Source organism: Scyliorhinus torazame, chromosome 4, assembly GCF_047496885.1.
Source record: "Scyliorhinus torazame isolate Kashiwa2021f chromosome 4, sScyTor2.1, whole genome shotgun sequence".
Taxonomy (NCBI): Eukaryota; Metazoa; Chordata; class Chondrichthyes; order Carcharhiniformes; family Scyliorhinidae; genus Scyliorhinus; species Scyliorhinus torazame.
Genome location: NC_092710.1, coordinates 13702914 through 13728813, shown reverse-complemented (window position 1 = coordinate 13728813; position 25900 = coordinate 13702914). Strand labels below are relative to the sequence as shown.

Below are 25900 nucleotides of genomic sequence, written 5' to 3'. Positions count from 1 at the left end.
ATAAACTGCACCTGGAATGCAACACATACAGTCCACCCTGCTGTGTTCGGTGCTCTGCTACACAGACGAACCAACACGGTTGCGAATGGTACAACTCAGTTTTATTACTAACATTTATTTACAATGGTAAACTGGTTACTGAGGTTCGATCATAACCCTAGAATCTGTGGACCTATTCCTAATACTATCTTGTAGTGGCACTCAGCACATGGTGGATGCCTGAGTGGCTTGCTGTGAGCTCTGTGCCCTGAGCTGTCTCCTGCTGGACTGAGCGGGAAGTGTCGTGTTCCCCGTTTTGTAGTGTGTATGCTCCTGCCTGTGATTGGCTGTGGTGTTGCGTGTGTGTTGATTGGTCCGTTGATCTGTCCATCAGTATGTATGTATGTTTGCACCATGATGTTTACCTGAATATCATGACACACCCTGCCTGTATAATCCCAGTTTCAGGCACGTGAATATTCCAAGCAGAATCCCAGCTCCTTTCCTTCAAGGTCTCAGCTGATTCTCCACAAGCACCAGCCAACTATTTTCTTTCCTCTTTGTCTACTCCTCTGTGTGCTACACAGCCTCAATATTTTGACTTGCTGGTGGTACTGACCAAGAGCCACCAGGTCTCATGGACCAGCTTTTGTTTATAATCCAAAAATTCTAACTGATCCCTTTACTATCGGAACAAATTGTTAAGTCATTTTCAAACATTTTTCACAAACCAAAATATTTTAACATAATTCTAAATATTCCGTACAGGTACTGCTTCCAGGTCAAAGGCCATCACGCTCCACTTAACATTCACTGCTCCAAGGACAAACCCAGCTTATCCTTTCTCTCAGGCACCCATCCCCGGTGTCATTCCAGTCAATCTTTTGGATCCAAGCCAAGGAGCGACGAATCCGATACTGCACACTTTACACCGTCAAAGTTATTCCCCATGTTGTCTTTGAAGCACTTTTGAGGTTTGATCTGACTGATGTGACCAGGTATCAGATGAATTAGATTCAGTCCTACTTGAAGGATGAAACTCATGCCTAATGGTGTTTTGTTTTTTCTTTTAACAGCATGACGTCATTGCAAAGCATCCGACTCACTCCAGTTGAGTGCAGAGTGCAGCTGAGGAACAAAGTTTGTTGCTGAACATGCGTTTGAGAAATTGTACAGGATTTGTTCTGAAACAGTGGGGCAGAAAGCTCGTTTTCTGTAGCACACACAGAACACTGGTGCACAAATGAGCAGTAAATTGTTATGGGTCCGAAACAGACTGGTCAAAGACACCTCTGCTTTCTGAATGGTTCAGGATCTTTTCCTGTTCAGTATTTGTAGCATTTTTTTTTTTTTAAAAGCTTCTTTCTAAACATTTGCAACTGGAGAATTCCTACCCTGTAGTGTTTTCGAGCTGGGGAGGTCTGGATCAACATGTAAATCTGCAGGTTTTTGCCAATTAAACTATATATGAAAAGGTGGCATTTTGAAAAGGAAAAAGAAATCACCGCTTCCTGAGTGACGGTCGCTTCACTCGCACAGGGGAGGCTGACCCGAGAGTCTGACTGGATGTTCAAGGTGTTGCGGCGATTCTTGCATGGTACTGTTTCTCGCATATAGGGTAGCTGCGATGTGGAAAATGAAGAAATGAGCAAAATATCTTCTGAACAGTCACAACTGCAGAAAATAATATGCATTGAATCAGTTTAGCACCAGCTAAGTCACCTACAAGAGTACAATCCGCAAATTAATTTTTCTACCCAGGTTGGCTTTTATAGCATGATCATTTATGCCCGGTTTTGCGTAGGAGCATGAGCATTTATCAGAACAGTATATTACCCATATGACAAATGGGTTTCTCCATTTCACACCAGCTCCTAATTTCTGCACTTTCTTTTTACTGTTGTAATGGTTCCAATTTCAATAAATCTTGACCTGGCAATGGAATTCAACCTCATGGATCTCAAATCTTACCATCTCTGGGCATAGCGAGACAGGAAAAGAATCAAGAACATTTAACACACAGTTCATGTTAGCAGAACACACTCAAATTCTTGTCTCAAATCCAGAGATGTGACTTAACATCTGAATCATTAACACAATCAGTAGAATTTTATCCATGATTTTAACAGCAGTTTCAAGCTTATCCCAGTCGAAATTAATGCGTGCTTATGTTAATCAAACAGCTCACATTCGCCAACAACTCAGAAATGCTCCTGCTTATTTATATAAGTCATTCAAAAAATACATTGTATCTATAAAAGGTGTACACAGTTATCAATCTACAGACATGGTTCACAATCTAGTATTTACAAATGGTGCTCATAGCCTGTTAGCTACAAACGGTTTTCACAGTCTGGTATCCAGAGGAGGTGTTCACAGTCATAGCTTGGTATCAATAGGTGTTCATAGTCTGGTATCAATAGGTGATCACAGACAAGTATCTATAGGAGGTGTTTGCACTCTGGGGTCTATAGAAAGTGTTCAAAGTCCAATAACTGCAGAAAGTGTTCACAGTCTTGTATCTGTAGGAGGTGTTCACAGTCTGGTATCTATAGGTGTTCACAGTCTGGTATCTATAGGTGTTCACAGTCTGGTATCTGTAGGAGGTGTTCACGGTCTAGTATCTACAGGAGGTGTTCACAGTCTGGTATCTATAGGAGGTGTTCACAGTTTGGTATCTAAAGGAGGTGTTCACAGTCTGGTACATATAGAAGGTGTTCACAGTCTGGTCTCTATAGAAGGTGTTCACTGTGGTATCTATAGGTGTTCACAGTCTGCTATCTAGAGGCGTTCACAGTCTGGTATCTATAAAAGGTGTTCACAGTCTGGTATCTATGTGAAGTGTTCGCAGTCTGGTATCTGTGGAAGTGTTCACAGTGGTATCTATAGGTGTTCACAGTCTGCTATCTATAGGTGTTCACAGTCTGGTATCTATAGGAGGTGTTCACAGTCTGGTATCTATAGGTGTTCACAGTCTGGTATCTACAGGAGTTGTTCACAGTCTGGTATCTATAGGTGTTCACAGTCTGGTATCTGTATGAGGTGTTCAAAGTCTGGTACCTATAGGAGGTGTTCACAGTCTGGTATCTATCGGAGATGTTCACAGTCTGGTATCTATAGAAGATGACAGTCTGGTATCTACAGGAGGTGTTCACAGTCTGGTATCTATAGGAGGTGTTCACGGTCTGGTATCTATAGAAGGTGATCATAGTCTGGTCTCTACAGGAGATGTTCACAGTCTGCTATCTAGAGGAGGTGTTCACGGTCTGGTATCAAAAAAAGGTGTTCACGGTCTGGTATCTATAGGAGATGTTCACACTGGTATCTATAGAAGATGTTCATAGTCTGGTATCTCTAGGAGGTGTTCACAGTCGTAACCATAGGAGGTGTTCACGGTCTATTATCTATAGAAGGTGTTCACAGTCTGGTATCTATAGGAGATGTTCACAGTCTGGTATCTATAGGTGTTCACAGTGTGGTATCTAGAGGAGGTGTTCACAGTCTGGTGTATTTAGAAGGTATTCACAGTCTGGTATCTATAGGAGGTGTTCACAGTGTGGTATCTATAGGTGTTCACAGTCTGCTATCTGTAGGCATTCACAGTCTGGTATCTATAGAAGGTGTTCACAGTCTGGTATCTATAGGAGGTGTTCACAGTCTGGTATCTATAGGTGTGCACAGTCTGGTATCTACAGGAGGTGTTCACAGTCTTATCTATAGGTGTTCACAGTCTGGTATCTGTATGAGGTGTTCACAGTCTGGTATCTATAGGAGGTGTACACAGTCTGGTATTTAAAGGAGGTGTTCACAGTTTGGTATCTAAAGGAGGTGTTCACAGTCTGGTATATATAGAAGGTGTTCACAGTCTGGTCTCTATAGAAGGTGTTCACTGGTATCTATAGGTGTTCACAGTCTGCTATCTCGAGGCGTTCACAGTCTGGTATCTATAAAAGGTGTTCACAGTCTGGTATCGATATGAGGTGTTCACAGTCTGGTATCTGTGGAGGTGTTCACAGTGGTATCTATAGGTGTTCACAGTCTGCTATCTATAGGTGTTCACAGTCTGGTATCTATAGGAGGTGTTCACAGTCTGGTATCTATAGGTGTTCACAGTCTGGTATCTACAGGAGGTGTTCACAGTCTGGTATCTATAGGTGTTCACAGTCTGGTATCTGTATGAGGTGTTCAAAGTCTGGTACCTATAGGAGGTGTTCACAGTCTGGTAACCATAGGAGATGTTCACAGTCTGGTATCTGTAGGAGGTGTTCAGGGTCTAGTATCTTTCGAAGGTGTTCACAGTCTGGTATCTATAGGTGGTGTTCACAGTCTGGTATCTATAGGTGTTCACAGTCTGGTATCTATAAAAGGTGTTCACAGTCTGGTATCTAAAGGAGGTGTTCACAGTCTGGTATCTAAAGGAGGTGTTCACAGTCTGGTATCTACAGGAGGTGTTCACAGTCTGGTATCGCTAGGTGTTCACAGTCTGGTATCTGTATGAGGTGTTCACAGTCTGCTATCTGTAGGAGGTGTTCACGGTCTAGTATCAATAGGAGGTGTTCACAGTCTGGTATCTATAGGTGGTGTTCACAGTCTGGTATCTATAGGTGTTCACAGTCTGCTATCTATAGGCATCCACAGTCTGCTATCTATAGAAGGTGTTCACAGTCTGGTATCTATATGAGGTGTTCACAGTCTGGTATCTATCGGAGGTGTTCACAGTCAGGTATCTATCGGAGGTGTTCACAGTCTGGTATCTATAGGTGTTCACATTCTGGTGTCCATAGGATGTGTTCACAGTCTGGTATCTATAGGAGGTGTTCACGGTCTGGTATCTATCGGAGGTGTTCACAGTCTGGTATCTATAGGTGTTCACAGTCTGGTATCTATAGGAGGTGATCATAGTCTGGTCTCTACAGGAGATGTTCACAGTCTGCTATCTCGAGGAGGTGTTCACAGTCTGGTATCTAGGAGGTGTTAACAGTCTGCTATCTATAGGTGTTCACGGTCTGGTATCGATAGAAGGTGTTCGCGGTCTGGTATCTATAGGAGATGTTCACACTGGTACCTACAGAAGATGTTCATAGTCTGGTATCTCTAGGATGTGTTCACAGTCGTAACCATAGGAGGTGTTCACGGTCTATTTATATAAGATGTTCACAGTCTGGTATCTATAGGAGATGTTCACAGTCTGGTATCTATAGGTGTTCACAGTCTGGTATCTATAGGAGGTATTCACAGTGTGGTATCTAGAGCAGGTGTTCACAGTCTGGTATCTATAGGAGATGTTCACAGTCTGGTATCTCTAGGTGTTCACAGTCTGGTATCTATAGGAGGTATTCACAGTGTGGTATCTAGAGCAGGTGTTCACAGTCTGGTGTATATAGAAGGTATTCACAGTCTGGTATCTATAGGAGGTGTTCACAGTGTGGTATCTATAGGTGTTCACAGTCTGCTATCTGTAGGCATTCACAGTCTGGTATCTATAGAAGGTGTTCACAGTCCGGTATCTATAGGAGGTGTTCACAGTCTGGTATCTATAGGTGTGCACAGTCTGGTATCTACAGGAGGTGTTCATAGTCTGTTATCTATAGGTGTTCACAGTCTGGTATTTAAAGGAGGTGTTCACAGTCTGGTATCTATAGGAGGTGTTCACAGTTTGGTATCTAAAGAAGGTGTTCACAGTCTGGTATATATAGGTGTTCACAGTCTGGTATCTATAGAAGGTGTTCACTGTGGTATCTATAGGTGTTCACTGTCTGCTATCTCGAGGCATTCACAGTCTTGTATCTATAAAAGGTGTTCACAGTATGGTATCTATATGAGGTGTTCACAGTCTGGTATATGTGGAGGTGTTCACAGTGGTATCTATAGGTGTCCACAGTCTGCTATCTATAGGTGTTCACAGTCTGGTATCTATAGAAGGTGTTCACAGTCTGGTATCTGTATGAGGTGTTCAAAGTGTGGTACCTATAGGAGGTGTTCACAGTCTGGTAACCATAGGAGATGTTCACAGTCTGACATCTATAGGAGGTGTTCACAGTCTGCTATCTGTAGGAGGTGTTCACGGTCTGGTATCTTTCGAAGGTGTTCACAGTCTGGTATCTATAGGAGGTGTTCACAGTTTGGTATCTAAAGGAGGTGTTCACAGTCTGGTATATATAGAAGGTGTTCACAGTCTGGTATCTATAAAAGGTGTTCACTGTGGTATCTATAGGTGTTCACTGACTGCTATCTAGAGGCGCTCACAGTCTTGTATCTATAAAAGGTGTTCACAGTCTGGTATCTATATGAGGTGTTCACAGTCTGGTATCTGTGGAGGTGTTCACAGTGGTATCTATAGGTGTTCACAGTCTGCTATCTATAGGTGTTCACAGTCTGGTATCTATAGAAGGTGTTCACAGTCTGGTATCTGTATGAGGTGTTCAAAGTCTGGTACCTATAGGAGGTGTTCACAGTCTGGTAACCATAGGAGATGTTCACAGTCTGACATCTATAGGAGGTGTTCACAGTCTGCTATCTAGGAGGTGTTCACGGTCTAGTATCTTTCGAAGGTGTTCACAGTCTGGTATCTATAGGAGGTGTTCACAGTTTGGTATCTAAAGGAGGTGTTCACAGTCTGGTATCTATAGGTGTTCACAGTCTGGTATATATAGAAGGTGCTCACAGTCTGGTATCTATAGAAGGTGTTCACTGTGGTATCTATAGGTGTTCACTGCCTGCGATCTAGAGGCGTTCACAGTCTTGTATCTATAAAAGGTGTTCACAGTCTGGTATCTATATGAGGTGTTTACAGTCTGGTATCTGTGGAGGTGTTCACAGTGGTATCTATAGGTGTTCACAGTCTGCTATCTATAGGTGTTCACAGTCTGGTATCTATAGGAGGTGTTCACAGCCTGACATCTATAGGAGGTGTTCACAGTCTGGTATCTATAGGAGGTGTTCACAGTCTGGTAACTATAGGTGGTGTTCACAGTCTGGTATCTATAGGTGTTCACAGTCTGGTATCTATAAAAGGTGTTCACAGTCTGGTATCTATAAAAGGTGTTCACAGTCTGGTATCTAAAGGAGGTGTTCACAGTCTGCTATCTATAGGCGTTCACAGTCTGCTATCTATAGAAGGTGTTCACAGTCTGGTATCTATATGAGGTGTTCACAGTCTGGTATCTATAGGAGGTGTTCACAGTCTGGTATCTATAGGAGGTGTTCACGGTCTGGTATCTATAGAAGGTGATCATAGTCTGGTCTCTACAGGAGATGTTCACAGTCTGCTATCTAGAGGAGGTGTTCACGGTCTGGTATCTATAGGAGATGTTCACACTGGTGTCTATAGGAGATGTTCATAGTCTGGTATCTCTAGGAGGTGTTCACGGTCTATTATCTATAGAAGGTGTTCACAGTCTGGTATCTAGAGGAGGTGTTCACAGTCTGGTGTATATATAAGGCATTCACAGTCTGGTATCTATAGGAGGTGTTCACAGTGTGGTATCTATAGGTGTTCACGGTCTGCTATCTGTAGGCATTCACAGTCTGGTATCTAGAAGGTGTTCACAGTCTGGTATCTATAGGAGGTGTTCACAGTCTGGTATCTATAGGTGTGCACAGTCTGGTATCTACAGGAGGTGTTCACAGTCTGTTATCTATAGGTGTTCACAGTCTGGTATCTGTATGAGGGGTTCACAGTCTGGTATCTATAGGAGGTGTTCACAGTCTGGTATTTAAAGGAGGTGTTCACAGTCTGGTATCTATAGGAGGTGTTCACAGTTTGGTATCTAAAGGAGGTGTTCACAGTCTGGTATCTATAGGAGGTGTTCACAGTTTGGTATCTAAAGAAGGTGTTCACAGTCTGGTATATATAGGTGTTCACAGTCTGGTATCTATAGAAGGTGTTCACTGTGGTATCTATAGGTGTTCACTGCTATCTCGAGGCATTCACAGTCTTGTATCTATAAAAGGTGTTCACAGTATGGTATCTATATGAGGTGTTCACAGTCTGGTATATGTGGAGGTGTTCACAGTGGTATCTATAGGTGTCCACAGTCTGCTATCTATAGGTGTTCACAGTCTGGTATCTATAGAAGGTGTTCACAGTCTGGTATCTGTATGAGGTGTTCAAAGTGTGGTACCTATAGGAGGTGTTCACAGTCTGGTAACCATAGGAGATGTTCACAGTCTGACATCTATTGGAGGTGTTCACAGTCTGCTATCTGTAGGAGGTGTTCACGGTCTGGTATCTTTCGAAGGTGTTCACAGTCTGGTATCTATAGGAGGTGTTCACAGTTTGGTATCTAAAGGAGGTGTTCACAGTCTGGTATATATAGAAGGTGTTCACAGTCTGGTATCTATAAAAGGTGTTCACTGTGGTATCTATAGGTGTTCACTGACTGCTATCTAGAGGCGCTCACAGTCTTGTATCTATAAAAGGTGTTCACAGTCTGGTATCTATATGAGGTGTTCACAGTCTGGTATCTGTGGAGGTGTTCACAGTGGTATCTATAGGTGTTCACAGTCTGCTATCTATAGGTGTTCACAGTCTGGTATCTATAGAAGGTGTTCACAGTCTGGTATCTGTATGAGGTGTTCAAAGTCTGGTACCTATAGGAGGTGTTCACAGTCTGGTAACCATAGGAGATGTTCACAGTCTGACATCTATAGGAGGTGTTCACAGTCTGCTATCTAGGAGGTGTTCACGGTCTAGTATCTTTCGAAGGTGTTCACAGTCTGGTATCTATAGGAGGTGTTCACAGTTTGGTATCTAAAGGAGGTGTTCACAGTCTGGTATCTATAGGTGTTCACAGTCTGGTATCTATAGGAGGTGTTCACAGTCTGGTATCTATAGGAGGTGTTCACGGTCTGGTATCTATAGAAGGTGATCATAGTCTGGTCTCTACAGGAGATGTTCACAGTCTGCTATCTAGAGGAGGTGTTCACGGTCTGGTATCTATAGGAGATGTTCACACTGGTGTCTATAGGAGATGTTCATAGTCTGGTATCTCTAGGAGGTGTTCACGGTCTATTATCTATAGAAGGTGTTCACAGTCTGGTATCTAGAGGAGGTGTTCACAGTCTGGTGTATATATAAGGCATTCACAGTCTGGTATCTATAGGAGGTGTTCACAGTGTGGTATCTATAGGTGTTCACGGTCTGCTATCTGTAGGCATTCACAGTCTGGTATCTAGAAGGTGTTCACAGTCTGGTATCTATAGGAGGTGTTCACAGTCTGGTATCTATAGGTGTGCACAGTCTGGTATCTACAGGAGGTGTTCACAGTCTGTTATCTATAGGTGTTCACAGTCTGGTATCTGTATGAGGGGTTCACAGTCTGGTATCTATAGGAGGTGTTCACAGTCTGGAATTTAAAGGAGGTGTTCACAGTCTGGTATCTATAGGAGGTGTTCACAGTTTGGTATCTAAAGGAGGTGTTCACAGTCTGGTATCTATAGGAGGTGTTCACAGTTTGGTATCTAAAGAAGGTGTTCACAGTCTGGTATATATAGGTGTTCACAGTCTGGTATCTATAGAAGGTGTTCACTGTGGTATCTATAGGTGTTCACTGTCTGCTATCTCGAGGCATTCACAGTCTTGTATCTATAAAAGGTGTTCACAGTATGGTATCTATATGAGGTGTTCACAGTCTGGTATATGTGGAGGTGTTCACAGTGGTATCTATAGGTGTCCACAGTCTGCTATCTATAGGTGTTCACAGTCTGGTATCTATAGAAGGTGTTCACAGTCTGGTATCTGTATGAGGTGTTCAAAGTGTGGTACCTATAGGAGGTGTTCACAGTCTGGTAACCATAGGAGATGTTCACAGTCTGACATCTATAGGAGGTGTTCACAGTCTGCTATCTGTAGGAGGTGTTCACGGTCTGGTATCTTTCGAAGGTGTTCACAGTCTGGTATCTATAGGAGGTGTTCACAGTTTGGTATCTAAAGGAGGTGTTCACAGTCTGGTATATATAGAAGGTGTTCACAGTCTGGTATCTATAAAAGGTGTTCACTGTGGTATCTATAGGTGTTCACTGACTGCTATCTAGAGGCGCTCACAGTCTTGTATCTATAAAAGGTGTTCACAGTCTGGTATCTATATGAGGTGTTCACAGTCTGGTATCTGTGGAGGTGTTCACAGTGGTATCTATAGGTGTTCACAGTCTGCTATCTATAGGTGTTCACAGTCTGGTATCTATAGAAGGTGTTCACAGTCTGGTATCTGTATGAGGTGTTCAAAGTCTGGTACCTATAGGAGGTGTTCACAGTCTGGTAACCATAGGAGATGTTCACAGTCTGACATCTATAGGAGGTGTTCACAGTCTGCTATCTAGGAGGTGTTCACGGTCTAGTATCTTTCGAAGGTGTTCACAGTCTGGTATCTATAGGAGGTGTTCACAGTTTGGTATCTAAAGGAGGTGTTCACAGTCTGGTATCTATAGGTGTTCACAGTCTGGTATCTATAAAAGGTGTTCACAGTCTGGTATCTAAAGGAGGTGTTCACAGTCTGGTATCTACAGGAGGTGTTCACAGTCTGGTATCGCTAGGTGTTCACAGTCTGGTATCTGTATGAGGTGTTCACAGTCTGCTATCTGTAGGAGGTGTTCACGGTCTAGTATCAATAGGAGGTGTTCACAGTCTGGTATCTATAGGTGGTGTTCACAGTCTGGTATCTATAGGTGTTCACAGTCTGCTATCTATAGGCATCCACAGTCTGCTATCTATAGAAGGTGTTCACAGTCTGGTATCTATATGAGGTGTTCACAGTCTGGTATCTATCGGAGGTGTTCACAGTCAGGTATCTATCGGAGGTGTTCACAGTCTGGTATCTATAGGTGTTCACATTCTGGTGTCCATAGGATGTGTTCACAGTCTGGTATCTATAGGAGGTGTTCACGGTCTGGTATCTATCGGAGGTGTTCACAGTCTGGTATCTATAGGTGTTCACAGTCTGGTATCTATAGGAGGTGATCATAGTCTGGTCTCTACAGGAGATGTTCACAGTCTGCTATCTCGAGGAGGTGTTCACAGTCTGGTATCTAGGAGGTGTTAACAGTCTGCTATCTATAGGTGTTCACGGTCTGGTATCGATAGAAGGTGTTCGCGGTCTGGTATCTATAGGAGATGTTCACACTGGTACCTACAGAAGATGTTCATAGTCTGGTATCTCTAGGATGTGTTCACAGTCGTAACCATAGGAGGTGTTCACGGTCTATTTATATAAGATGTTCACAGTCTGGTATCTATAGGAGATGTTCACAGTCTGGTATCTATAGGTGTTCACAGTCTGGTATCTATAGGAGGTATTCACAGTGTGGTATCTAGAGCAGGTGTTCACAGTCTGGTATCTATAGGAGATGTTCACAGTCTGGTATCTCTAGGTGTTCACAGTCTGGTATCTATAGGAGGTATTCACAGTGTGGTATCTAGAGCAGGTGTTCACAGTCTGGTGTATATAGAAGGTATTCACAGTCTGGTATCTATAGGAGGTGTTCACAGTGTGGTATCTATAGGTGTTCACAGTCTGCTATCTGTAGGCATTCACAGTCTGGTATCTATAGAAGGTGTTCACAGTCCGGTATCTATAGGAGGTGTTCACAGTCTGGTATCTATAGGTGTGCACAGTCTGGTATCTACAGGAGGTGTTCATAGTCTGTTATCTATAGGTGTTCACAGTCTGGTATTTAAAGGAGGTGTTCACAGTCTGGTATCTATAGGAGGTGTTCACAGTTTGGTATCTAAAGAAGGTGTTCACAGTCTGGTATATATAGGTGTTCACAGTCTGGTATCTATAGAAGGTGTTCACTGTGGTATCTATAGGTGTTCACTGTCTGCTATCTCGAGGCATTCACAGTCTTGTATCTATAAAAGGTGTTCACAGTATGGTATCTATATGAGGTGTTCACAGTCTGGTATATGTGGAGGTGTTCACAGTGGTATCTATAGGTGTCCACAGTCTGCTATCTATAGGTGTTCACAGTCTGGTATCTATAGAAGGTGTTCACAGTCTGGTATCTGTATGAGGTGTTCAAAGTGTGGTACCTATAGGAGGTGTTCACAGTCTGGTAACCATAGGAGATGTTCACAGTCTGACATCTATAGGAGGTGTTCACAGTCTGCTATCTGTAGGAGGTGTTCACGGTCTGGTATCTTTCGAAGGTGTTCACAGTCTGGTATCTATAGGAGGTGTTCACAGTTTGGTATCTAAAGGAGGTGTTCACAGTCTGGTATATATAGAAGGTGTTCACAGTCTGGTATCTATAAAAGGTGTTCACTGTGGTATCTATAGGTGTTCACTGACTGCTATCTAGAGGCGCTCACAGTCTTGTATCTATAAAAGGTGTTCACAGTCTGGTATCTATATGAGGTGTTCACAGTCTGGTATCTGTGGAGGTGTTCACAGTGGTATCTATAGGTGTTCACAGTCTGCTATCTATAGGTGTTCACAGTCTGGTATCTATAGAAGGTGTTCACAGTCTGGTATCTGTATGAGGTGTTCAAAGTCTGGTACCTATAGGAGGTGTTCACAGTCTGGTAACCATAGGAGATGTTCACAGTCTGACATCTATAGGAGGTGTTCACAGTCTGCTATCTAGGAGGTGTTCACGGTCTAGTATCTTTCGAAGGTGTTCACAGTCTGGTATCTATAGGAGGTGTTCACAGTTTGGTATCTAAAGGAGGTGTTCACAGTCTGGTATCTATAGGTGTTCACAGTCTGGTATATATAGAAGGTGCTCACAGTCTGGTATCTATAGAAGGTGTTCACTGTGGTATCTATAGGTGTTCACTGCCTGCGATCTAGAGGCGTTCACAGTCTTGTATCTATAAAAGGTGTTCACAGTCTGGTATCTATATGAGGTGTTTACAGTCTGGTATCTGTGGAGGTGTTCACAGTGGTATCTATAGGTGTTCACAGTCTGCTATCTATAGGTGTTCACAGTCTGGTATCTATAGGAGGTGTTCACAGCCTGACATCTATAGGAGGTGTTCACAGTCTGGTATCTATAGGAGGTGTTCACAGTCTGGTAACTATAGGTGGTGTTCACAGTCTGGTATCTATAGGTGTTCACAGTCTGGTATCTATAAAAGGTGTTCACAGTCTGGTATCTATAAAAGGTGTTCACAGTCTGGTATCTAAAGGAGGTGTTCACAGTCTGCTATCTATAGGCGTTCACAGTCTGCTATCTATAGAAGGTGTTCACAGTCTGGTATCTATATGAGGTGTTCACAGTCTGGTATCTATAGGAGGTGTTCACAGTCTGGTATCTATAGGAGGTGTTCACGGTCTGGTATCTATAGAAGGTGATCATAGTCTGGTCTCTACAGGAGATGTTCACAGTCTGCTATCTAGAGGAGGTGTTCACGGTCTGGTATCTATAGGAGATGTTCACACTGGTGTCTATAGGAGATGTTCATAGTCTGGTATCTCTAGGAGGTGTTCACGGTCTATTATCTATAGAAGGTGTTCACAGTCTGGTATCTAGAGGAGGTGTTCACAGTCTGGTGTATATATAAGGCATTCACAGTCTGGTATCTATAGGAGGTGTTCACAGTGTGGTATCTATAGGTGTTCACGGTCTGCTATCTGTAGGCATTCACAGTCTGGTATCTAGAAGGTGTTCACAGTCTGGTATCTATAGGAGGTGTTCACAGTCTGGTATCTATAGGTGTGCACAGTCTGGTATCTACAGGAGGTGTTCACAGTCTGTTATCTATAGGTGTTCACAGTCTGGTATCTGTATGAGGGGTTCACAGTCTGGTATCTATAGGAGGTGTTCACAGTCTGGTATTTAAAGGAGGTGTTCACAGTCTGGTATCTATAGGAGGTGTTCACAGTTTGGTATCTAAAGGAGGTGTTCACAGTCTGGTATCTATAGGAGGTGTTCACAGTTTGGTATCTAAAGAAGGTGTTCACAGTCTGGTATATATAGGTGTTCACAGTCTGGTATCTATAGAAGGTGTTCACTGTGGTATCTATAGGTGTTCACTGTCTGCTATCTCGAGGCATTCACAGTCTTGTATCTATAAAAGGTGTTCACAGTATGGTATCTATATGAGGTGTTCACAGTCTGGTATATGTGGAGGTGTTCACAGTGGTATCTATAGGTGTCCACAGTCTGCTATCTATAGGTGTTCACAGTCTGGTATCTATAGAAGGTGTTCACAGTCTGGTATCTGTATGAGGTGTTCAAAGTGTGGTACCTATAGGAGGTGTTCACAGTCTGGTAACCATAGGAGATGTTCACAGTCTGACATCTATAGGAGGTGTTCACAGTCTGCTATCTGTAGGAGGTGTTCACGGTCTGGTATCTTTCGAAGGGGTTCACAGTCTGGTATCTATAGGAGGTGTTCACAGTTTGGTATCTAAAGGAGGTGTTCACAGTCTGGTATATATAGAAGGTGTTCACAGTCTGGTATCTATAAAAGGTGTTCACTGTGGTATCTATAGGTGTTCACTGACTGCTATCTAGAGGCGCTCACAGTCTTGTATCTATAAAAGGTGTTCACAGTCTGGTATCTATATGAGGTGTTCACAGTCTGGTATCTGTGGAGGTGTTCACAGTGGTATCTATAGGTGTTCACAGTCTGCTATCTATAGGTGTTCACAGTCTGGTATCTATAGAAGGTGTTCACAGTCTGGTATCTGTATGAGGTGTTCAAAGTCTGGTACCTATAGGAGGTGTTCACAGTCTGGTAACCATAGGAGATGTTCACAGTCTGACATCTAGAGGAGGTGTTCACAGTCTGCTATCTAGGAGGTGTTCACGGTCTAGTATCTTTCGAAGGTGTTCACAGTCTGGTATCTATAGGAGGTGTTCACAGTTTGGTATCTAAAGGAGGTGTTCACAGTCTGGTATCTATAGGTGTTCACAGTCTGGTATCTATAAAAGGTGTTCACAGTCTGGTATCTAAAGGAGGCGTTCACAGTCTGGTATCTACAGGAGGTGTTCACAGTCTGGTATCGCTAGGTGTTCACAGTCTGGTATCTGTATGAGGTGTTCACAGTCTGCTATCTGTAGGAGGTGTTCACGGTCTAGTATCAATAGGAGGTGTTCACAGTCTGGTATCTATAGGTGGTGTTCACAGTCTGGTATCTATAGGTGTTCACAGTCTGCTATCTATAGGCATCCACAGTCTGCTATCTATAGAAGGTGTTCACAGTCTGGTATCTATATGAGGTGTTCACAGTCTGGTATCTATCGGAGGTGTTCACAGTCAGGTATCTATCGGAGGTGTTCACAGTCTGGTATCTATAGGTGTTCACATTCTGGTGTCCATAGGATGTGTTCACAGTCTGGTATCTATAGGAGGTGTTCACGGTCTGGTATCTATCGGAGGTGTTCACAGTCTGGTATCTATAGGTGTTCACAGTCTGGTATCTATAGGAGGTGATCATAGTCTGGTCTCTACAGGAGACGTTCACAGTCTGCTATCTCGAGGAGGTGTTCACAGTCTGGTATCTAGGAGGTGTTAACAGTCTGCTATCTATAGGTGTTCACGGTCTGGTATCGATAGAAGGTGTTCGCGGTCTGGTATCTATAGGAGATGTTCACACTGGTACCTACAGAAGATGTTCATAGTCTGGTATCTCTAGGATGTGTTCACAGTCGTAACCATAGGAGGTGTTCACGGTCTATTTATATAAGATGTTCACAGTCTGGTATCTATAGGAGATGTTCACAGTCTGGTATCTATAGGTGTTCACAGTCTGGTATCTATAGGAGGTATTCACAGTGTGGTATCTAGAGCAGGTGTTCACAGTCTGGTATCTATAGGAGATGTTCACAGTCTGGTATCTCTAGGTGTTCACAGTCTGGTATCTATAGGAGGTATTCACAGTGTGGTATCTAGAGCAGGTGTTCACAGTCTGGTGTATATAGAAGGTATTCACAGTCTGGTATCTATAGGAGGTGTTCACAGTGTGGTATCTATAGGTGTTCACAGTCTGCTATCTGTAGGCATTCACAGTCTGGTATCTAGAAGGTGTTCACAGTCTGGTATCTATAGGAGGTGTTCACAGTCTGGTATCTATAGGTGTGCACAGTCTGGTATCTACAGGAGGTGTTCATAGTCTGTTATCTATAGGTGTTCACAGTCTGGTATCTGTATGAGGGGTTCACAGTCTGGTATCTATAGGAGGTGTTCACAGTCTGGTATTTAAAGGAGGTGTTCACAGTCTGGTATCTATAGGAGGTGTTCACAGTTTGGTATCTAAAGGAGGTGTTCACAGTCTGGTATCTATAGGAGGTGTTCACAGTTTGGTATCTAAAGAAGGTGTTCACAGTCTGGTATATATAGGTGTTCACAGTCTGGTATCTATAGAAGGTGTTCACTGTGGTATCTATAGGTGTTCACTGTCTGCTATCGCGAGGCATTCACAGTCTTGTATCTATAAAAGGTGTTCACAGTATGGTATCTATATGAGGTGTTCACAGTCTGGTATATGTGGAGGTGTTCACAGTGGTATCTATAGGTGTCCACAGTCTGCTATCTATAGGTGTTCACAGTCTGGTATCTATAGAAGGTGTTCACAGTCTGGTATCTGTATGAGGTGTTCAAAGTGTGGTACCTATAGGAGGTGTTCACAGTCTGGTAACCATAGGAGATGTTCACAGTCTGACATCTATAGGAGGTGTTCACAGTCTGCTATCTGTAGGAGGTGTTCACGGTCTGGTATCTTTCGAAGGTGTTCACAGTCTGGTATCTATAGGAGGTGTTCACAGTTTGGTATCTAAAGGAGGTGTTCACAGTCTGGTATATATAGAAGGTGTTCACAGTCTGGTATCTATAAAAGGTGTTCACTGTGGTATCTATAGGTGTTCACTGACTGCTATCTAGAGGCGCTCACAGTCTTGTATCTATAAAAGGTGTTCACAGTCTGGTATCTATATGAGGTGTTCACAGTCTGGTATCTGTGGAGGTGTTCACAGTGGTATCTATAGGTGTTCACAGTCTGCTATCTATAGGTGTTCACAGTCTGGTATCTATAGAAGGTGTTCACAGTCTGGTATCTGTATGAGGTGTTCAAAGTCTGGTACCTATAGGAGGTGTTCACAGTCTGGTAACCATAGGAGATGTTCACAGTCTGACATCTATAGGAGGTGTTCACAGTCTGCTATCTAGGAGGTGTTCACGGTCTAGTATCTTTCGAAGGTGTTCACAGTCTGGTATCTATAGGAGGTATTCACAGTTTGGTATCTAAAGGAGGTGTTCACAGTCTGGTATCTATAGGTGTTCACAGTCTGGTATATATAGAAGGTGCTCACAGTCTGGTATCTATAGAAGGTGTTCACTGTGGTATCTATAGGTGTTCACTGCCTGCGATCTAGAGGCGTTCACAGTCTTGTATCTATAAAAGGTGTTCACAGTCTGGTATCTATATGAGGTGTTTACAGTCTGGTATCTGTGGAGGTGTTCACAGTGGTATCTATAGGTGTTCACAGTCTGCTATCTATAGGTGTTCACAGTCTGGTATCTATAGGAGGTGTTCACAGCCTGACATCTATAGGAGGTGTTCACAGTCTGGTATCTATAGGAGGTGTTCACAGTCTGGTAACTATAGGTGGTGTTCACAGTCTGGTATCTATAGGTGTTCACAGTCTGGTATCTATAAAAGGTGTTCACAGTCTGGTATCTAAAGGAGGTGTTCACAGTCTGCTATCTATAGGCGTTCACAGTCTGCTATCTATAGAAGGTGTTCACAGTCTGGTATCTATATGAGGTGTTCACAGTCTGGTATCTATAGGAGGTGTTCACAGTCTGGTATCTATAGGAGGTGTTCACGGTCTGGTATCTATAGAAGGTGATCATAGTCTGGTCTCTACAGGAGATGTTCACAGTCTGCTATCTAGAGGAGGTGTTCACGGTCTGGTATCTATAGGAGATGTTCACACTGGTGTCTATAGGAGATGTTCATAGTCTGGTATCTCTAGGAGGTGTTCACGGTCTATTATCTATAGAAGGTGTTCACAGTCTGGTATCTAGAGGAGGTGTTCACAGTCTGGTGTATATATAAGGCATTCACAGTCTGGTATCTATAGGAGGTGTTCACAGTGTGGTATCTATAGGTGTTTACGGTCTGCTATCTGTAGGCATTCACAGTCTGGTATCTAGAAGGTGTTCACAGTCTGGTATCTATAGGAGGTGTTCACAGTCTGGTATCTATAGGTGTGCACAGTCTGGTATCTACAGGAGGTGTTCACAGTCTGTTATCTATAGGTGTTCACAGTCTGGTATCTGTATGAGGGGTTCACAGTCTGGTATCTATAGGAGGTGTTCACAGTCTGGTATTTAAAGGAGGTGTTCACAGTCTGGTATCTATAGGAGGTGTTCACAGTTTGGTATCTAAAGGAGGTGTTCACAGTCTGGTATCTATAGGAGGTGTTCACAGTTTGGTATCTAAAGAAGGTGTTCACAGTCTGGTATATATAGGTGTTCACAGTCTGGTATCTACAGAAGGTGTTCACTGTGGTATCTATAGGTGTTCACTGTCTGCTATCTCGAGGCATTCACAGTCTTGTATCTATAAAAGGTGTTCACAGTATGGTATCTATATGAGGTGTTCACAGTCTGGTATATGTGGAGGTGTTCACAGTGGTATCTATAGGTGTCCACAGTCTGCTATCTATAGGTGTTCACAGTCTGGTATCTATAGAAGGTGTTCACAGTCTGGTATCTGTATGAGGTGTTCAAAGTGTGGTACCTATAGGAGGTGTTCACAGTCTGGTAACCATAGGAGATGTTCACAGTCTGACATCTATAGGAGGTGTTCACAGTCTGCTATCTGTAGGAGGTGTTCACGGTCTGGTATCTTTCGAAGGTGTTCACAGTCTGGTATCTATAGGAGGTGTTCACAGTTTGGTATCTAAAGGAGGTGTTCACAGTCTGGTATATATAGAAGGTGTTCACAGTCTGGTATCTATAAAAGGTGTTCACTGTGGTATCTATAGGTGTTCACTGACTGCTATCTAGAGGCGCTCACAGTCTTGTATCTATAAAAGGTGTTCACAGTCTGGTATCTATATGAGGTGTTCACAGTCTGGTATCTGTGGAGGTGTTCACAGTGGTATCTATAGGTGTTCACAGTCTGTTATCTATAGGTGTTCACAGTCTGGTATCTATAGAAGGTGTTCACAGTCTGGTATCTGTATGAGGTGTTCAAAGTCTGGTACCTATAGGAGGTGTTCACAGTCTGGTAACCATAGGAGATGTTCACAGTCTGACATCTATAGGAGGTGTTCACAGTCTGCTATCTAGGAGGTGTTCACGGTCTAGTATCTTTCGAAGGTGTTCACAGTCTGGTATCTATAGGAGGTGTTCACAGTTTGGTATCTAAAGGAGGTGTTCACAGTCTGGTATCTATAGGTGTTCACAGTCTGGTATATATAGAAGGTGCTCACAGTCTGGTATCTATAGAAGGTGTTCACTGTGGTATCTATAGGTGTTCACTGCCTGCGATCTAGAGGCGTTCACAGTCTTGTATCTATAAAAGGTGTTCACAGTCTGGTATCTATATGAGGTGTTTACAGTCTGGTATCTGTGGAGGTGTTCACAGTGGTATCTATAGGTGTTCACAGTCTGCTATCTATAGGTGTTCACAGTCTGGTATCTATAGGAGGTGTTCACAGCCTGACATCTATAGGAGGTGTTCACAGTCTGGTATCTATAGGAGGTGTTCACAGTCTGGTAACTATAGGTGGTGTTCACAGTCTGGTATCTATAGGTGTTCACAGTCTGGTATCTATAAAAGGTGTTCACAGTCTGGTATCTATAAAAGGTGTTCACAGTCTGGTATCTAAAGGAGGTGTTCACAGTCTGCTATCTATAGGCGTTCACAGTCTGCTATCTATAGAAGGTGTTCACAGTCTGGTATCTATATGAGGTGTTCACAGTCTGGTATCTATAGGAGGTGTTCACAGTCTGGTATCTATAGGAGGTGTTCACGGTCTGGTATCTATAGAAGGTGATCATAGTCTGGTCTCTACAGGAGATGTTCACAGTCTGCTATCTAGAGGAGGTGTTCACGGTCTGGTATCTATAGGAGATGTTCACACTGGTGTCTAAAGGAGATGTTCATAGTCTGGTATCTCTAGGAGGTGTTCACGGTCTATTATCTATAGAAGGTGTTCACAGTCTGGTATCTAGAGGAGGTGTTCACAGTCTGGTGTATATATAAGGCATTCACAGTCTGGTATCTATAGGAGGTGTTCACAGTGTGGTATCTATAGGTGTTCACGGTCTGCTATCTGTAGGCATTCACAGTCTGGTATCTAGAAGGTGTTCACAGTCTGGTATCTATAGGAGGTGTTCACAGTCTGGTATCTATAGGTGTGCACAGTCTGGTATCTACAGGAGGTGTTCACAGTCTGTTATCTATAGGTGTTCACAGTCTGGTATCTGTATGAGGGGTTCACAGTCTGGTATCTATAGGAGGTGTTCACAGTCTGGTATTTAAAGGAGGTGTTCACAGTCTGGTATCTATAGGAGGTGTTCACAGTTTGGTATCTAAAGGAGGTGTTCACAGTCTGGTATCTATAGGAGGTGTTCACAGTTTGGTATCTAAAGAAGGTGTTCACAGTCTGGTATATATAGGTGTTCACAGTCTGGTATCTATAGAAGGTGTTCACTGTGGTATCTATAGGTGTTCACTGCTATCTCGAGGCATTCACAGTCTTGTATCTATAAAAGGTGTTCACAGTATGGTATCTATATGAGGTGTTCACAGTCTGGTATATGTGGAGGTGTTCACAGTGGTATCTATAGGTGTCCACAGTCTGCTATCTATAGGTGTTCACAGTCTGGTATCTATAGAAGGTGTTCACAGTCTGGTATCTGTATGAGGTGTTCAAAGTGTGGTACCTATAGGAGGTGTTCACAGTCTGGTAACCATAGGAGATGTTCACAGTCTGACATCTATAGGAGGTGTTCACAGTCTGCTATCTGTAGGAGGTGTTCACGGTCTGGTATCTTTCGAAGGTGTTCACAGTCTGGTATCTATAGGAGGTGTTCACAGTTTGGTATCTAAAGGAGGTGTTCACAGTCTGGTATATATAGAAGGTGTTCACAGTCTGGTATCTATAAAAGGTGTTCACTGTGGTATCTATAGGTGTTCACTGACTGCTATCTAGAGGCGCTCACAGTCTTGTATCTATAAAAGGTGTTCACAGTCTGGTATCTATATGAGGTGTTCACAGTCTGGTATCTGTGGAGGTGTTCACAGTGGTATCTATAGGTGTTCACAGTCTGCTATCTATAGGTGTTCACAGTCTGGTATCTATAGAAGGTGTTCACAGTCTGGTATCTGTATGAGGTGTTCAAAGTCTGGTACCTATAGGAGGTGTTCACAGTCTGGTAACCATAGGAGATGTTCACAGTCTGACATCTATAGGAGGTGTTCACAGTCTGCTATCTAGGAGGTGTTCACGGTCTAGTATCTTTCGAAGGTGTTCACAGTCTGGTATCTATAGGAGGTGTTCACAGTTTGGTATCTAAAGGAGGTGTTCACAGTCTGGTATCTATAGGTGTTCACAGTCTGGTATCTATAAAAGGTGTTCACAGTCTGGTATCTAAAGGAGGTGTTCACAGTCTGGTATCTACAGGAGGTGTTCACAGTCTGGTATCGCTAGATGTTCACAGTCTGGTATCTGTATGAGGTGTTCACAGTCTGCTATCTGTAGGAGGTGTTCACGGTCTAGTATCAATAGGAGGTGTTCACAGTCTGGTATCTATAGGTGGTGTTCACAGTCTGGTATCTATAGGTGTTCACAGTCTGCTATCTATAGGCATCCACAGTCTGCTATCTATAGAAGGTGTTCACAGTCTGGTATCTATATGAGGTGTTCACAGTCTGGTATCTATCGGAGGTGTTCACAGTCAGGTATCTATCGGAGGTGTTCACAGTCTGGTATCTATAGGTGTTCACATTCTGGTGTCCATAGGATGTGTTCACAGTCTGGTATCTATAGGAGGTGTTCACGGTCTGGTATCTATCGGAGGTGTTCACAGTCTGGTATCTATAGGTGTTCACAGTCTGGTATCTATAGGAGGTGATCATAGTCTGGTCTCTACAGGAGATGTTCACAGTCTGCTATCTCGAGGAGGTGTTCACAGTCTGGTATCTAGGAGGTGTTAACAGTCTGCTATCTATAGGTGTTCACGGTCTGGTATCGATAGAAGGTGTTCGCGGTCTGGTATCTATAGGAGATGTTCACACTGGTACCTACAGAAGATGTTCATAGTCTGGTATCTCTAGGATGTGTTCACAGTCGTAACCATAGGAGGTGTTCACGGTCTATTTATATAAGATGTTCACAGTCTGGTATCTATAGGAGATGTTCACAGTCTGGTATCTATAGGTGTTCACAGTCTGGTATCTATAGGAGGTATTCACAGTGTGGTATCTAGAGCAGGTGTTCACAGTCTGGTATCTATAGGAGATGTTCACAGTCTGGTATCTCTAGGTGTTCACAGTCTGGTATCTATAGGAGGTATTCACAGTGTGGTATCTAGAGCAGGTGTTCACAGTCTGGTGTATATAGAAGGTATTCACAGTCTGGTATCTATAGGAGGTGTTCACAGTGTGGTATCTATAGGTGTTCACAGTCTGCTATCTGTAGGCATTCACAGTCTGGTATCTATAGAAGGTGTTCACAGTCCGGTATCTATAGGAGGTGTTCACAGTCTGGTATCTATAGGTGTGCACAGTCTGGTATCTACAGGAGGTGTTCATAGTCTGTTATCTATAGGTGTTCACAGTCTGGTATTTAAAGGAGGTGTTCACAGTCTGGTATCTATAGGAGGTGTTCACAGTTTGGTATCTAAAGAAGGTGTTCACAGTCTGGTATATATAGGTGTTCACAGTCTGGTATCTATAGAAGGTGTTCACTGTGGTATCTATAGGTGTTCACTGTCTGCTATCGCGAGGCATTCACAGTCTTGTATCTATAAAAGGTGTTCACAGTATGGTATCTATATGAGGTGTTCACAGTCTGGTATATGTGGAGGTGTTCACAGTGGTATCTATAGGTGTCCACAGTCTGCTATCTATAGGTGTTCACAGTCTGGTATCTATAGAAGGTGTTCACAGTCTGGTATCTGTATGAGGTGTTCAAAGTGTGGTACCTATAGGAGGTGTTCACAGTCTGGTAACCATAGGAGATGTTCACAGTCTGACATCTATAGGAGGTGTTCACAGTCTGCTATCTGTAGGAGGTGTTCACGGTCTGGTATCTTTCGAAGGTGTTCACAGTCTGGTATCTATAGGAGGTGTTCACAGTTTGGTATCTAAAGGAGGTGTTCACAGTCTGGTATATATAGAAGGTGTTCACAGTCTGGTATCTATAAAAGGTGTTCACTGTGGTATCTATAGGTGTTCACTGACTGCTATCTAGAGGCGCTCACAGTCTTGTATCTATAAAAGGTGTTCACAGTCTGGTATCTATATGAGGTGTTCACAGTCTGGTATCTGTGGAGGTGTTCACAGTGGTATCTATAGGTGTTCACAGTCTGCTATCTATAGGTGTTCACAGTCTGGTATCTATAGAAGGTGTTCACAGTCTGGTATCTGTATGAGGTGTTCAAAGTCTGGTACCTATAGGAGGTGTTCACAGTCTGGTAACCATAGGAGATGTTCACAGTCTGACATCTATAGGAGGTGTTCACAGTCTGCTATCTAGGAGGTGTTCACGGTCTAGTATCTTTCGAAGGTGTTCACAGTCTGGTATCTATAGGAGGTGTTCACAGTTTGGTATCTAAAGGAGGTGTTCACAGTCTGGTATCTATAGGTGTTCACAGTCTGGTATATATAGAAGGTGCTCACAGTCTGGTATCTATAGAAGGTGTTCACTGTGGTATCTATAGGTGTTCACTGCCTGCGATCTAGAGGCGTTCACAGTCTTGTATCTATAAAAGGTGTTCACAGTCTGGTATCTATATGAGGTGTTTACAGTCTGGTATCTGTGGAGGTGTTCACAGTGGTATCTATAGGTGTTCACAGTCTGCTATCTATAGGTGTTCACAGTCTGGTATCTATAGGAGGTGTTCACAGCCTGACATCTATAGGAGGTGTTCACAGTCTGGTATCTATAGGAGGTGTTCACAGTCTGGTAACTATAGGTGGTGTTCACAGTCTGGTATCTATAGGTGTTCACAGTCTGGTATCTATAAAAGGTGTTCACAGTCTGGTATCTAAAGGAGGTGTTCACAGTCTGCTATCTATAGGCGTTCACAGTCTGCTATCTATAGAAGGTGTTCACAGTCTGGTATCTATATGAGGTGTTCACAGTCTGGTATCTATAGGAGGTGTTCACAGTCTGGTATCTATAGGAGGTGTTCACGGTCTGGTATCTATAGAAGGTGATCATAGTCTGGTCTCTACAGGAGATGTTCACAGTCTGCTATCTAGAGGAGGTGTTCACGGTCTGGTATCTATAGGAGATGTTCACACTGGTGTCTATAGGAGATGTTCATAGTCTGGTATCTCTAGGAGGTGTTCACGGTCTATTATCTATAGAAGGTGTTCACAGTCTGGTATCTAGAGGAGGTGTTCACAGTCTGGTGTATATATAAGGCATTCACAGTCTGGTATCTATAGGAGGTGTTCACAGTGTGGTATCTATAGGTGTTCACGGTCTGCTATCTGTAGGCATTCACAGTCTGGTATCTAGAAGGTGTTCACAGTCTGGTATCTATAGGAGGTGTTCACAGTCTGGTATCTATAGGTGTGCACAGTCTGGTATCTACAGGAGGTGTTCACAGTCTGTTATCTATAGGTGTTCACAGTCTGGTATCTGTATGAGGGGTTCACAGTCTGGTATCTATAGGAGGTGTTCACAGTCTGGTATTTAAAGGAGGTGTTCACAGTCTGGTATCTATAGGAGGTGTTCACAGTTTGGTATCTAAAGGAGGTGTTCACAGTCTGGTATCTATAGGAGGTGTTCACAGTTTGGTATCTAAAGAAGGTGTTCACAGTCTGGTATATATAGGTGTTCACAGTCTGGTATCTATAGAAGGTGTTCACTGTGGTATCTATAGGTGTTCACTGTCTGCTATCTCGAGGCATTCACAGTCTTGTATCTATAAAAGGTGTTCACAGTATGGTATCTATATGAGGTGTTCACAGTCTGGTATATGTGGAGGTGTTCACAGTGGTATCTATAGGTGTCCACAGTCTGCTATCTATAGGTGTTCACAGTCTGGTATCTATAGAAGGTGTTCACAGTCTGGTATCTGTATGAGGTGTTCAAAGTGTGGTACCTATAGGAGGTGTTCACAGTCTGGTAACCATAGGAGATGTTCACAGTCTGACATCTATAGGAGGTGTTCACAGTCTGCTATCTGTAGGAGGTGTTCACGGTCTGGTATCTTTCGAAGGTGTTCACAGTCTGGTATCTATAGGAGGTGTTCACAGTTTGGTATCTAAAGGAGGTGTTCACAGTCTGGTATATATAGAAGGTGTTCACAGTCTGGTATCTATAAAAGGTGTTCACTGTGGTATCTATAGGTGTTCACTGACTGCTATCTAGAGGCGCTCACAGTCTTGTATCTATAAAAGGTGTTCACAGTCTGGTATCTATATGAGGTGTTCACAGTCTGGTATCTGTGGAGGTGTTCACAGTGGTATCTATAGGTGTTCACAGTCTGCTATCTATAGGTGTTCACAGTCTGGTATCTATAGAAGGTGTTCACAGTCTGGTATCTGTATGAGGTGTTCAAAGTCTGGTACCTATAGGAGGTGTTCACAGTCTGGTAACCATAGGAGATGTTCACAGTCTGACATCTATAGGAGGTGTTCACAGTCTGCTATCTAGGAGGTGTTCACGGTCTAGTATCTTTCGAAGGTGTTCACAGTCTGGTATCTATAGGAGGTGTTCACAGTTTGGTATCTAAAGGAGGTGTTCACAGTCTGGTATCTATAGGTGTTCACAGTCTGGTATA

At 43.1% G+C, this 25900-nt stretch overlaps 1 protein-coding gene across 2 annotated transcripts in view; it reads left to right on the top strand.

Moving 5' to 3' along the window:
• Nucleotides 1–1933, top strand: part of LOC140410123 (uncharacterized) — a 69592-nt gene extending 67659 nt beyond the window's left edge. For both annotated transcript variants that reach the window (XM_072498077.1, XM_072498076.1), the window contains one exon: nt 1056–1933. In XM_072498077.1, coding sequence (XP_072354178.1) covers nt 1056–1094 — 39 coding nt within the window. In that variant the 3' untranslated portion in view covers nt 1095–1933. The remainder of the gene's footprint in view (nt 1–1055) is intronic.
• The last annotated feature ends 23967 nt before the right edge of the window (nt 1934–25900 follow it).